Consider the following 13,844-nt stretch of genomic DNA (forward strand, 5'->3'; position numbering starts at 1 on the left):
GATGACCTCAGAGCACTTTTTGCAGTGGAAGTGGGACCCGAGGCGAAGGGGAGAGGCCTCCTTAACTTGGGGGAGCACCCTGGGGTGGGGATGGAGTGGGGAAGAGTGCACAGGACGTGCCACCGAGCTTCCGCTAGCAGTGCTCTGGACTGCCCCACGTGGCCCGCATCCTCCCAAGGGGCTTCGGTGCCGCTTGGTGTCAGCAGCCCTTGCCGGAAGGTACTCGTGTCACTTCGTGTGTTGCTCACGGGATGGCACCCTGCTGGAGATGAGGACGCCGGGGACAGGAAGGGTGGTTGCCGCTCCCTGAGCCTGACCCTGGCAGGTAGGGACGAACGGCCCCAGGTCAAGGCCTGCTGGGCAGCAGGAAACATAGGGAAGGCTTTGGGCCTGCATCTTGAGTGGAACGGGGCATCCCTGGGCGCGCAGGATCGGCCTCTCCTGGCCCCCGCCTTCTTGGCTTCTCTCCCTCTTGGCAGCGGCCCTTCCACTGTCTGGTCAGCTCACCCCCTTCTGTTTCTGTTACAGACACTGAAGCCACCTCAGGGGAGGGAGCCTCCCAAGGCAGTGAGTATTTTCCCCTCCTCTCGGGCTGCGGGGACTGAGAGGGCCAGGGGTGGGGGAGGAGGGAGAGCCAGGGCCGGGGTGAAGCTCTCAACTCTACACCACAAGATGGCCCTGGGCAGCCTCCGGGAGGGGCCTCAGAGCACCTTTGCCAAAGTGTGCTCCGCGGCATAGTCATCCTAGGGAATTTAACAGGCGATAAAGGGTGCTCTGGCCACATCACCTGGGGAAACCTTGAATTCTGCTAAGATGAACATGTTTCTTTGCTGGAGACTTCTCAGGGCCCTTCATTGGCAAAATATGTACATGCACCCCAAAAGGGACCCAGTGTGTGCACTCTGTTCTTTTGACTCCCGCTCATGGGTTTGGGGGCTTCCCCCTTTGGCTCCAGTGCTGAAGAATCCGCCTGCCAATGCAAGAGACTCAAGATCAATCCCTGGGTCAGGAAGGGAAAAAGAAATGGCACCCCACTCCAGTATTCTTGCCGGGATAATCCCACGGCTAGAGGAACCTGGTAGGCTACAGTCCATGGGGTCGCAAAAAAGTCAGACAGGACTGAGCGACTAAGCACGCACTCACGCATGAATGGGTCGGGGGTCGGTCACTATAACTGATGTTTGGGAAATGCTACTTCGAAGAGTTATTTCAGGAACACTCACAGACATGAATCCTGGGGTGTGGTGTCCCAGCCCTGGGGATGCATGGAGCCTCAGCATCTGGGGACACTGTTCCACTTGGCTGCTTGCAGGGGCCCTGCCTGCCTTCCCTCCAGATCTGAACCCACAGGGCTGGTAGGCAGCCAGCCAGGGGGTGTAGGCGGGGGTGGAACCTCTCCCCACTCAACAGACCTGAGCTCCAGAACCCAGCAGTTCCCCTCCCAGGCGCGTGTGTGCGCATGTCCACCCAAAGATGGGAATGAAGACATTCTTAGCAGGGACTTCTCTGAGGGTCCAGTGGTTAAGACTTCACCTTCCAATGCAGGGGGTGCAGGTTTGATCTTTAGTTGGTGAGCTGAGATCCTGCATGCCTCAAAAAAACCAAACAGAGAACAGAAGCAATATCGTAACAGATGCAATACTTTAAAAATGGTCCACATCAAAAAAAATATTAAAAAAAAAAAAGATGTTCTTAGCAGCACTGTTCATAACAGCTTCAAACCAGAAACCACCCAGCACTAGCTGAATAGATGAGTAACTCACAGCGTGTTCTCACAGTGAACTACAGGACTACAGCAGAGCTGTGAGAAGGAGAGACGGCGACTACGCATGGCAGTGTGCATTACCCACAAACAGAACGTTAGCAGAAGGAGCCCGGCAGAAAGAGTTCCTCCTCTTGCGATCTGTGTACAGAAAGTGTGGAGGCAGAAGGAAGCTAACTCATGATGCAAGAAGTCAGAGCCACGGTCACCCTCGGAAAGGGGCTTCTGGCTTTCAAGATTGGAGCTGGGTACTGGCTACACAGATGTTTGCAGTTTCTGACAGGGTGATGAGTTGAACATTTAGGGTGTGTACATTTTTCTCTATCAGTGGTCAGCGTATTTTTTGGTAGGGGACCAAAGAGTAAATATTTTAGATTTTGCAGGCCAGATGTCTCCATCACATCTGCTCAGCTCTGCCATGGAACATTAAGGCAGTCAGGGACCGTATGGAAATGAATTCTTTACCAAAACAGATGCTGGGCAGGCCACAGTTTGGGCACCTCTGTTCTACTTGTTTGGTATACCACCAGAAAAAGTTTCTTAAAATAATAAACAAACAGGACTCCCCCACTGCTAGAAAATCCAAAACAGAGTAGTTCAAGGAGGTAGGAAGGACCTTAGTTCCTTTGGGTTCTAACAGGTTTTTTTCTGAGGCACTTTCTCATCCACTCTTTCTTTGGATTCTTCTTGTTGTTCAGTCGCTAAGTTGTGTCCAACTCTTTGTGACCCCATGGACTGCAGCACGCCAGGCTTCCCTGTCCATCACTACCTCCCAGCATGAGAGTTTGCTCAAACTCGTGTCCATTGAAACAGGGATGGTATCCAACCATCTCATCCTCTGTTGCCCTCTTTTCCTCTTGCCCCTCAGTCTTTCCTGGCATCAGGGTCTTTTCCAGTGAGTCGGCTCTTTGCATCAGGTGGCCAAAGTTTTGGAGCTTCAGCTTCAACATCAGTTCTTTCAGTGAATATGCAAGGTTGACTTCGTTTAGAATTGACTGGTTTGATCTGCTTGCTGTCCAAGGGACTCTTACCACGTGATTCTTACACCACATGAAAGGCCAGTGCGGCTGAGACTACCTCTCCGTTTTCTGGAGAATCTGAGCATCAGATTGGCCAGGCACCTGCCCCCAGGCCTGCAGCAGGAGATGGCGAATCCCGTGTCCGCTCTTGAGCCCCACCCCGCTCCTGCCTGGCCCCTGGCTCCTTCTCCCTCAGTAGCTCCCTTCTCTTCGCCTGCCTGTGGTCAGCCGCACAGTTGAAGAACTTCCCTATTTTTCTTTCCTTCCTTGGCTTCTCTGGGCCCCCGCCTCTCCGGCAGCCCCTCAATGCCCTCCCTGTTATGCTCCATCTGGCTTCCGTCATTCCCGGAGGCTCACTGGTTGTGGAGGACTTGGGGACTGAGGTATTTTTGGTCCTTCCGTCACTTTTCCCTTCCTCCCTGCAGTATTCTTTCCCTGTGGCCAGTGTGCTCGACTTGACCCTCAGTCTTGCATTGCTGCCCTGACCCCCCGGGCAGCCACACCTGCTCAGAAAGCCTGGCGTCCTCACACCCCGGCCTTGTGATGGGAGCCTGGCCGTGGAGTCCTGGGGAGAAGGTTCAGTCCCGCCTTGTTTTTGTAAAGGAGGATACCACGTCCCAGATAGAAGTCATGCAGTTTGTTCAGGGTGGAGGTGGGCAGAGAAACCAAGTCTCACGCCTTCTAGTCCAGAATCTTTCATGTATTTGTGAGAAAAAGAGCACAGGCGTGCATAGAGGCATAGACCTGGTTACCAGTCTCTCAACTAAGAACCTCAAAGGTGAGCTCCACATCCAGCTTTCTTGCCACTGTTGCATTCATTCCCTTTGTTCAACTATATTAGGTGCCATTTACTGCATATTTATTGCATGTTATGTCTTGTGCTCATTTATCCTTTATTACAATTCTGGGAGATGAATTTTTTTTATCGTTCCCATTTTACAGATGAGAAAATCAAGGTGTGGACAGTTTAGGGCACACGTCCAACGTTAATAACACCTGAAGGTGGTGAAGTTGACTTCAAGCTGGGGGAGGCTGACTACAGGGCCTGCCTGACTCCCAAGGCAGATTAGCAGTGGCATTCCTAGAGACGCTGAGCTCTCCTGGGGTTCTGGAGACATGGTCTCACTGACAAGAAACTCACTTTGCCCTTCTCCCCTTGGGTATAAATCTCATCCTAATTCCCTCCAGCCTTAGATGAGCCTGGGGATGTGGCCCCATCCATGCAGTGGTTTGGGATTTGACAGAGCAGGGTGGGGGCGCTTCTTAGTGGCAGAAAGCTGGGGGTTTGCATTTTCTCAGAGGTGGCAGGTGTACGTGGCCCAGTAGGTAGGAGAGAGGCAGTGTGGACAGAGATGAGACACACGGGGCAGGTAGCAGCAGGGTGACCAGCAGTGACCAGTATGGGGGCATTGCAGGGGCAGGAACCCACCTGGAGCCAGCAGACTCAGGTGGCCTTGACTTATCCACCTCTGTTCCCCAGATGTCCAAGAAGGATTATGGTCCAGATGGCACGTGATGGGGGAGGTGGTCTATGTTGGATTGCTGGCCACGGGCAAAGATCATGTGCCAGGCTTGGAATTTTGGAACCGTCAGCACGGGAGAGGCCCTGGGAGTTAGCTCATCTACCACCCTCCCAAATTAGGGGGGAGATGGGGGACCCTGAGTCCCATGGTGGGGTTGGTACTTGCTGGCAGTCTGCGTGAGGCAGGCCAGGACCGAGACTCTCCTCCACCCCCACCACCTCTCCCCGCACCACTTCGCAGCTGGCTGGGGCAGAGGCTTGGAGATGGTAGGGCCTGGTAGGATGGTGGATGCCTGGACCCCATGAAGGGGACACGCAGGCCCGCCTTGCCGTGGGGCTTGCGGCAGGTCCCTTCCGATCCTCGGTGCCCTTGAGTGTTTGATGGTTGTTACTTCCTCCCTTGGCTGCAGGGACAAATGCAGGAAATGCCTGCTGGCTCCTGGCCTGGCTTCTCGCAGTGCAGTGCTCCACCACCAGCTCAGTCGCTCGGTTGTGTCCGACTCTTTGCAACCCCGTGTATGGCAACATGCCAGGCCTCCCTGTCCATCACCAGCTCCCGGGATGGTTATTCTCATGGAACTTCACAAAGGAAGGAGGGCCAGTTATGAACCCGGCCCTTAGGAGCTCAGCACACACGGGGTGCCATTGGGAGTGCCTTTGAAAGTGACTTCCAGGCTCCCCGGTCTCCTTCTGGAGAAGACTCTTAACACCCCAGGGGCTCCTCTCCACGGATCATCAGTTGGGCCCAGTCTGGCCCAGACCCACCTCTCACGGCCCTCAAGGGCCCGAAGCCCCGCTAACCCCGTGTGCTTCCATCCTCCACAGACAACTTCAGGTACACGTGTGACATCTGCGGGAAGAAGTACAAGTACTACAGCTGCTTCCAGGAGCACCGAGATCTGCACGCGGTGGATGGTGAGTCAGGCCCCTCACCCCTGGGATCGGAGTCGTGCAAACAGACCTTTCTCCCGGGCTCTCACCAGGCCCCTGCTCCACCCTCAGCTTCCCCTCCCTCCCCGACCCAGAGACGGTCAGGCCGCAGACAGACCGCAAGCGAGCGAGCGGAGTGGCCAGCTTGCGAGGATTCTGGGCGAGGGAAGGTCCCCACCATGCTCCCTGTGTATACACTTCTGATTAGGGTAACCCAAGTGAAATTGCCGTTTTTGTAGGTCAAAAATCAGTCGAATATCAGCAGTTTTATATCAGTTCGTTTTACGATTTCATGTTGAGTATTCACATGCTCTGGCGAAATTAAACCAATTTTTTAAAATGAATGATGATATTTTAGCATCTTAGATTATAGAGTTAGAAATTAGAACGATAAATTTAGGTAATTTATTTTTGGAATCTTAAGAATCCTGGAAATAGGGTCTTCGCCTGGGAAAGGATCCTGGAAGGTTCTCTCTCTAGTCCCACACCCCCAGCCGGAGTCAAGCCCTGACATCCAGACCCTATCCCTATAGCCACTGGCCCACCCCTCCTCTCTCCTCTTCTTTCTCTTCCCATCCCCTTATCCCTTCTTCTTTTTCTGCTGCCTGGCCCCTCCAGTGAATGGCGGAGATCTAAAAACAGGCCAGCCAGAAAGCATCTTCCTGCCCTGGGTGAGGGTCCCAGCCCCATGGGGAGGATGAGGAACAGAAGGACGTGCCCTCCTGGGGCCCCTGGCTGTCTGGGGCATCCACAATGGCTAAGGCAGGCTCGTGGGACCGAGGCCGGGGGCATCGGGCAGAGGCAGGGACTAACAGGGCTCCTGTTTGCTTCTTTTCTTCTGCGGCTGCTGCCTCCCGCCCGGGCACAGTGTTTAGTGTGGAAGGGGCCCCTGAGAATCGGGCAGGTAAGTCCTCGGTGGCAGCCCACCTCCCTGTCCCCAGCTGAGCTCTAAGACCTGGTTACCAGGGTGCTAAGGGCCGTGTGTTCTCCCACAGACCCCTTCGACCAAGGTGTCGTGGCCACTGACGAGGTGAAGGAGGAGCCCCCGGAACCATTCCAGAAAATCGGGCCAAGTATGCAGGCCTCTCTCTGGGGCCGGGGTCGGGTGGGGAGACAGGCAGGGGGTGGCCGAGGGCAGCAGGGCAGGTCCCACTCCAGGAAGGGGTAGTGTTGGGAATCCTGCAGCAACTGGCTCTGGCCAGTGAGCCGCTGGCCTCCTTGTACCTCACTTTGCCCACCTGTCAAATGGGTCAGTCACTCGTAGGACTTTAGTTTTTGAGAAGCAACAGGACAGCACAGGGCCCAGGTCAGAGCAGTGAAGGTAGCACAGGCTTGGTGGCTGATCTGTTAGCCATCCTGAGCCCCGGCTCCTCACCTGTGGAGTAAGGGGGACACTTTGCCGCAGGTTTGTTGGGGGATTAAATGAGATCATGGCTATAAATCACCTATTCATTAGCACAGTGCCTGGTACATAGTAGTGCTCAGAAAATACTGTTGTTATTTTTCTCGAGTGGGTTTATTAGCCAGTGAAGCTGTCCAGGGGAGCCACATGCGGATGCTCTAGTCCTCACCCCAGTAAACCCCTGGGGAGCAGGAGCCATTCACTTGACCTACCTGTTAGCATCACGTGTGTTGAGTGTTGTAGGGACACAGCAGTGAGCAGGATAGATGCGGCCGTGTTTTGGGTAATTTACATGGTGGGGGTGGGAGGCAGGCATTCAGTCAATAAGCAAGTAGTTACAACATTAGAAGCGTGGGGAGCAGCAAGGCCAGGAGGTGACTGACCAGCCTTGGGAATCCAGGAGGCTTCCGTGTGGGGCTGAGAATGGGGACGAGCCCCTGCACACCATGTGAAGGCAGGAGAACTGCACTTGTCCCAGAAACTGAAAGCCAGATTGGGTCTGAGTTCAGATCTTAATAGAGCCTTGGAAACCAGAAGGCAGTTAGACTTCATCCCGAGGGGACTGAGCCGGCGTTCACCCAGTGGAGAAGGGACTTGATCAGACTGGCATTGTAGGAAGGTATTTTGGCTGCTGCAGGGAGTGTGGATTGGGGTGGGGCGCGGGGGCGGGGTTTTCACAAGTGAGACCGGTCCAGCCCTTCAGGATTTTGCATACTTGCTCCTCCCTCTGTTTCCCATGCCTCTCTTGCTACTCAGCGAGAGGAGGCCTCCTCTGGCGCTGCTTATGGCAGTGAGGATTAAGGCAGCTTGTGAAAATATGCACACATACATAGATTGAAGGGATGAGGAAGTTCAGCAAAGGAGAGTCAAGGAAGCTGGGACAGCGAAGCCAGAGACAAGTCTCAGAGGGTGGGGCCTGGTCCTGGCCCTGGGAAAGCGCTGGATGGACCTCTGAAGAAGGACCTTCCTCCTTCCTCTCCTTTTCTTTACCTCTTAAAACACTCAGGGAACTGGAGATGTGATAGCATCTGTGAAGGGGTTCCATGGTGCCTGTCATGTGCATGGTAAACATCTGATAAACAGTGACGTTAGTATTCTTGAAGAAAATGATGAGATCCTTCACACTGGAACTGCTGGAAGTTAGACTGTGGGAAAACCCAGATGTAAATCAGACATGCCCCATGACAGACATTCGTAGACCAGTACAGGACAGGGACATTGAGATCTCTGACCCTCCCCTCCCACTGCTCCAGTTCCATCTAACAGCAGCCCCAGCACAGCACCCCCACTTCATCTGTAGCATCATAATTAGGGAGATTGAGTGTAGACTACATAAGCTGTAGAATCACACAAGCCCAGGTTTGAACGCTGACATCCCCAATTTACTAGCTGCTTACCCACTTTGAAAGTGGCTTAGTTGTGTCTGACTCTTTGTGAACCCATGGACTATAGAGTCCATGGAATTCTCTGGGCTAGAATACTGGAGTGGGTAGCCTTTCCCTTCTCCAGGGGATCTTCCCAACCCAGGGATCGAATCCAGGTCTCTCACATTGCAGGCGGATTCTTTACCAGCTGAGCCACCAGGGAAGCTCAGGAATACTGGAGTGGGTAGCCTATCCCTTCTCCAGCAGATCTTCTCAACGCAGGAATCGAACCGGGGTCTCCCAGATTCTGCCTGCCATGGGGGAGACCTGGGTTCGATCCCTGGGTTTGATCCCTGGGATGGGAAGATCCCCTGGAGAAGGGAAAGGTTACCCACTCCAGTATTCTGGCCTGGAGCATTCCATGCACCGTATAGTCCATGGGGTCACAAAGAGTCAGACACGACTGAGCAACTTTCACTTTCTTTTACTCCTTCTCAGTGTCCTTTGACTCACGTGTAAGTGGGAACAAGAACATCTATCTCAGAACTTCCCTGTGGTCCGGTGGTTAAGACTTCACGTTCCAGTGCCAGGGGCGCCATAGTTCAGTCTCTGGCAGGGAGCTATCCCACATGCCTCAGAACCAAGACATTAAACAGAAGCAATGTTGTAACACGTTCAATAAAGACTTTTTTAAAAAAAAGAACATCTATTTCTTCTTCAGTGCTGTTGGAGGATGCCCACATCAGGTGTCTAACCCAGCGCCTGGATCATGTTCCGGGCTTAACAAATGAGTGACGTTGCCGAGAGACAGTCGAGAGTTTAGAGCCATCCCAGAGATGAACCCCAGCTGTACACTTAATGCCTGCGTGACGTCCTGCGAGTTTTATAATCTCTCTAATCACAGTAGTGACAGTCAAGCTCACCTCTCAGGATGGTTGTGCTGATTAGATGAGATTATATTTGTAAAGGAATTAGCATAGTCCTTGACATTGACATGGAAAACATTAAGTACGTGGTACCTGTTAATTACCCAGAAAGGTACAGAGCAAGCTGAAACTTGTTCTTTGTGTCAGTATCCACATCTGACAGCCAGTTGCTGGGACCTGGGAGGAATTATCACAAATTATATGGAAGAGAAGTGCATTGAGAAAACTGAACTGAGTTTGGCTCCCAGCTTGATGCTGTGGAACGGAGATGTTTGTGTAAGAGTTACAACTCAGGGGCTGCCTTGAGAGATAAGAATCCTGCTTCTTGGGCTTCTGCCACTTTTTGTAGGCTGGCTGATGCTACAGAACCATGATGGTGATGAGCCACAGAATAAGGGGAGCTGGTAGACCTACAGTGCCCTGTGGAGAGACTGGTTCTCGTGGGTAGAGCTCTGTAGGTTAAGAGAAGAGGAGAAGCAGCAGCAGCAGTGCATGCTGGGAAGTACACCTTCCACATCCACGTCAGCTGTGCAAATCAGAGAGCTAGGTACTCGATGAGCAGGAAGCCAAAGCCAGAACAGAGCAGAGGAGTCCTGCCAGAAAGACGGAGCTGGTCTAAGAGGCCCCCTGTGTCAGCTTGCTCTTCGGCTGCAGATCTGAGAACTGCTCCTGTGGTGATGGTCTGCCATGATAATGGGATGATCAAGGACAATTTATTCAAGTCTGTTGAAACAGAGTACATCTGGATTTAGACATTACTTGATTTTTGTACCTAGATAAGGAAGCGTCCAGTCCCAAAGAAAGGCAGTGCCAACGAATGTTCAAACTATTGCACAGTCACACTCATCTCACATGCTAGCAAAGTAATGCTCAAAATTCTTCAAGCCAGGCTTCAACAGTACATGAACCAAGAGCTTCCAGGTGTTCAAGCTGGATTTAGAAAAGGCAGAGGAACCAGACATCAAATTGCCGACATCCATTGGATCATCGAAAAAGCAAGAGAGTTCCAGAAAAACATCTGTTTCTGCTTTAGAAACTATGTCAAAGCCTTTGTGTGTATCACAACAAACTGTGGAAAATTCTTCAAGAGATGTGAATACCAGACCACCTGACCTGCCTCCTGAGAAATCTGTATGCAGGTCAAGAAGCAACAGTTAGAACTGGACATGGAACAACAGACTGGTTCCAAATCAGGAAAGGAGCACGTCAAGGCTGTTGTCAATATTGTCAATATTGTCACCCTGCTTATTTAACTTATATGCAGAGTACATCATGCGAAATGCCAGGCTGGATGAGCACAAGCTGGAATCAAGATTGCCAGGAGAAATAACAACAACCTCAGATATGCAGATGATACCACCCTTATGGCAGAAAACAAAGAAGAGCTAAAGAGCCTCTTGATGAAAGGGAAAAAGTTAGCTTAAAACTCAACATTCAAAAAATGAAGATCATGGCATCCGGTCCCATCACTTCATGGTAAATAGATGGGGAAACAATGGAAACAGTGAGAAACTTTATTTGGGGGGGGGCTCCAAAATCACTGCAGATGGTGACTGCAACCATAAAAATTAAAAGATACTTGTTTATTGGAAGAAAAGCTATGACCAACCTAGACAGCATGTTAAAAAACAGAGACATTACTTTGCCAACAAAGATCCGTCTAGTCAAGGCTATGGTTTTTCCAGTAGTCATGTTTGGATGTGAGAGTTGGACTATACAGAAAGCTGAGTGCTGAAGAATTGATGCTTTTGAACTGTGGTGTTAAGTCCCTTGGACTGCAAGGAGATCCAACCAGTCCATCCTAAAGGAAATCAGTCCTGAATATTCATTGGAGGGACTGATGCTGAAGCTGAAACTTCAATACTTTGGCCAGCTGATGCGAAGAACTGACTTATTTGAAAAGACCCTGATGCTGGGAAAGCTTGAAGGCCGGAGGAGAAGGGGACGAGAGAGGATGAGATGGTTGGATGGCATCACCGACTCGATGGACATGAGTAAGCTCCAGGAGTTGGTGATAGACAGGGAAGCCTGGCATGCTGCAGTCCATGGGGTTGCAAAGAGTCAGACACCACTGAGTGAACTGAAGGAAGAGTGACTTAAAAAGTTTTTGGTTTTTGTTTTTAAAAAAAGAAAACTTGGGAATTATGAAAATTCTGCATGACGAGAAAAGGAATTTAGGAGACCTAGAGGAAGAGTATGCGTCTGAAAGTGATGTACCAGCGAGCCTGGGAGGAAATCCTATTGGACAGCCACAGTCAAGTATGAGAAAATATGACCTTAGTTCAGTCTGGTTGCCATAACAAACTACCCCAGACTGGCCTACATAATAGAAATTTATTTTTTTCACAGTTCTGGAGGCTGAAATCTGAAATCAGGGTGAGAGTATGGTTGGGTTCTGGTCCAAGGACCCTCTTTCTGGCTACACTCTCACATGGTGAGAAGAAAAAGAGAGCAAACTCTCTGGTGCCTTTTGTTATAAGGATACTAATTCCATCATGAAGGACCCCCCACCCCCACCCCCTGCCTCCATCCTCATGACCTCATCTAAACCCAATTACTTCCCAAAGGCCCCATCTCCAAATAGCATTGCATTGGCATCTATTTTGGAGATAGGGCATCAGCCTCTAAATAGGGGGGTGGGGGGCGGCGGGAAACAGTTCAGTCCATAACATGACCTGTGTGAGAAAGGAAGCTGCATCATGGAAAAGCAACAAGATGAAAAGGCAGGGAGGAGTGAGATGAGAAGAATGGGAGAGACAAAGGAAACAGAAGAACAGAATTGGTATGTAATTAAAGCCTTCATTATAGATAGTAAAGAGCAGAATTGGTCTGCAGAGACAGAATTAATGATGTGAAGGACAAACTTGAACAGATGAACATTGTAAGAGGAAAACATGATAAATACAGAGAATAGGGAACCTGTTCCAGATCATTGGTGTTCCTCCCCCAGTGGGCCGGAAGCAGTACTCCAAAGATTCAATAGAAGAAACAATTGCTCAGCTAGAGGAAGACCTATGTATGCAGATTCAAAGGCTTGTCATATGTCAGGGAGTCAATATAAAATACCATAACTAAAAGATATTAGTGACTCCTTATGAATGCAGGCACCTGGAAATAAAAAAGCAAGTTATTTTCAAGTGACTCAGTGACTCCAAGGTGGACTTGCCTCCGATTTCCCTACAATACTAAATACTGAAGTATCGTGGGGTATGTTCTACAGGGGAAAGGTTGCAATCTTAAAAATTTTTTATCTAGACAAATTTTTATTTATGTGTAAAGAAAAAAGCAAGGGCTCAAAATCAGGCTGTTTCTCCTGTGAACCCATCTTCAAAAAAAAATTACTTGAAGATATACTCCAATGAACTGACTGGTTGAATAGATTTAAGGGCTCAATTATGAGGCATTAATTCATAGTCCCATCACTTCATGGCAAATAGATGGGGAAACAGTGGACACAGTGGCTGACTTTATTTTTCTGGGCTCCAAAATCACTGCAGATGGTGATTGCAGCCATGAAATTAAAAGATGCTTACTCCTTTGAAGGAAAGTTATGACCAACCTAGACAGCAAATTAAAAAGCAGAGACATGACTTTGTCAACAAAGGTCCATCTAGTCAAGGCTATGGTTTTTCCAGTGGTCATGTATGGATGTGAGAGTTGGACTATAAAGAAAGCTGAGTGCTGAAGAATTGATGCTTTTGCACTGTGGTGTTGGAGAAGACTCTTGAGAGTCCCTTGGACTGCAAGGAGATCCAACCAGTCCATCCTAAAGGAGATCAGTCCTGGGTGTTCATTGGAAGGACTGATGTTGAAGCTGAAACTCCAATACTTTGGCTACCTGATGAGAAGAGCTGACTCATTTGAAATGAGTCAACCTGATGCTGGGAAAGATTGAGGGCAGGAGGAGAAGGGGACGACAGAGGATGAGATGGTTGGATGGCATCATCGACTCAATGGACGTGAGTTTGAGTGAACTCCGGGAGTTGGTGATGGACAGGGAGGCTTGGCGTGCTGCGATTCATGGGGTCGCAAAGAGTCAGATACGACTGAGCTACTGAACTGAACTGAATTCACAGTGCAGGAGGACTTGCGGTGAATACTGAACCCAGGTAAACTAGAAGTAAGTTTAAAATGTTGCAAATCTGATTATAAAATTAAATGAGGAAGACAGAGATTATTCTAAAATATTAAGAATGAACTTTCAAACCCGAGAAGGAACCGGTGAGGGATACGATGAAGTCGGTTAAGCCAGTCCTCATAGTGAGGTCCCCAGACCAGCAGCATCAGCATGTCCTGGAGGCCTGTTAGAAATGTTAACTCTCAGGCCTGACACCAGACCTGCGGAATCAGAATCTCCAAGGTGGGGCTCAGAAATCTGTTGTAACAGCTTTGCTGCTGCTGCTGCTGCTGGTAAGTCGCTTCAGTCGTGTCCGACTCTGTGCAACTCCATAGACGGCAGCCCACCAGGCTCCCCCGTCCCTGGGATTCTCCAGGCAAGAACACTGGAGTGGGTTGCCATTTCCTTCTCCAATGCATGAAAGTGAAAAGTGAAAGTGAAGTCGCTCAGTCGTGTCCGACTCTTTGCGACCCCATGGGCTGCAGCCCACCAGGCTCCTCTGCCCATGGGATTTTCCAGGCAAGAGTACTGGAGTGGGGTGCCATTGCCTTCTCTGAACAGCTTTTCTAGATGATTCTTATTCAGGCTAAAGTTTGAGAGGTACTGACTTGAACTGTCTTTCTCAATGATAATAGATATAAAAATATCACATCTTGCCTGAATATAAAAATTAGAGAAATGTATCTTTTCTCTAAAAGCAAATGAGACCATCTAAAAGCAATGGAGAATATTGGAAAATGATGGAATACCAGAGAATAATGGAAAGGCAAAGAAGAGGGTTCATACATCAAACAACCAAAAG

The 13,844-nt window shown here is 50.1% G+C and overlaps 1 protein-coding gene across 20 annotated transcripts in view; it reads left to right on the forward strand.

Moving 5' to 3' along the window:
* Window positions 1-13,844, forward strand: part of ZNF618 (zinc finger protein 618) — a 204,947-nt gene that overhangs the window by 142,528 nt on the left and 48,575 nt on the right. For 18 of the 20 annotated variants that reach the window (XM_025282288.3, XM_044940493.2, XM_044940490.2 and 15 more), the window contains 4 exons: window positions 529-567; window positions 5,129-5,218; window positions 6,102-6,137; window positions 6,229-6,306. In XM_025282288.3, coding sequence (XP_025138073.2) covers window positions 529-567; window positions 5,129-5,218; window positions 6,102-6,137; window positions 6,229-6,306 — 243 coding nt within the window. The remainder of the gene's footprint in view (window positions 1-528; window positions 568-5,128; window positions 5,219-6,101; window positions 6,138-6,228; window positions 6,307-13,844) is intronic. The other 2 variants (XM_044940492.2, XM_025282294.3) reach the window with 1 other exon arrangement.

This window comes from Bubalus bubalis, chromosome 3 (assembly GCF_019923935.1).
Source record: "Bubalus bubalis isolate 160015118507 breed Murrah chromosome 3, NDDB_SH_1, whole genome shotgun sequence".
Taxonomy (NCBI): Eukaryota; Metazoa; Chordata; class Mammalia; order Artiodactyla; family Bovidae; genus Bubalus; species Bubalus bubalis.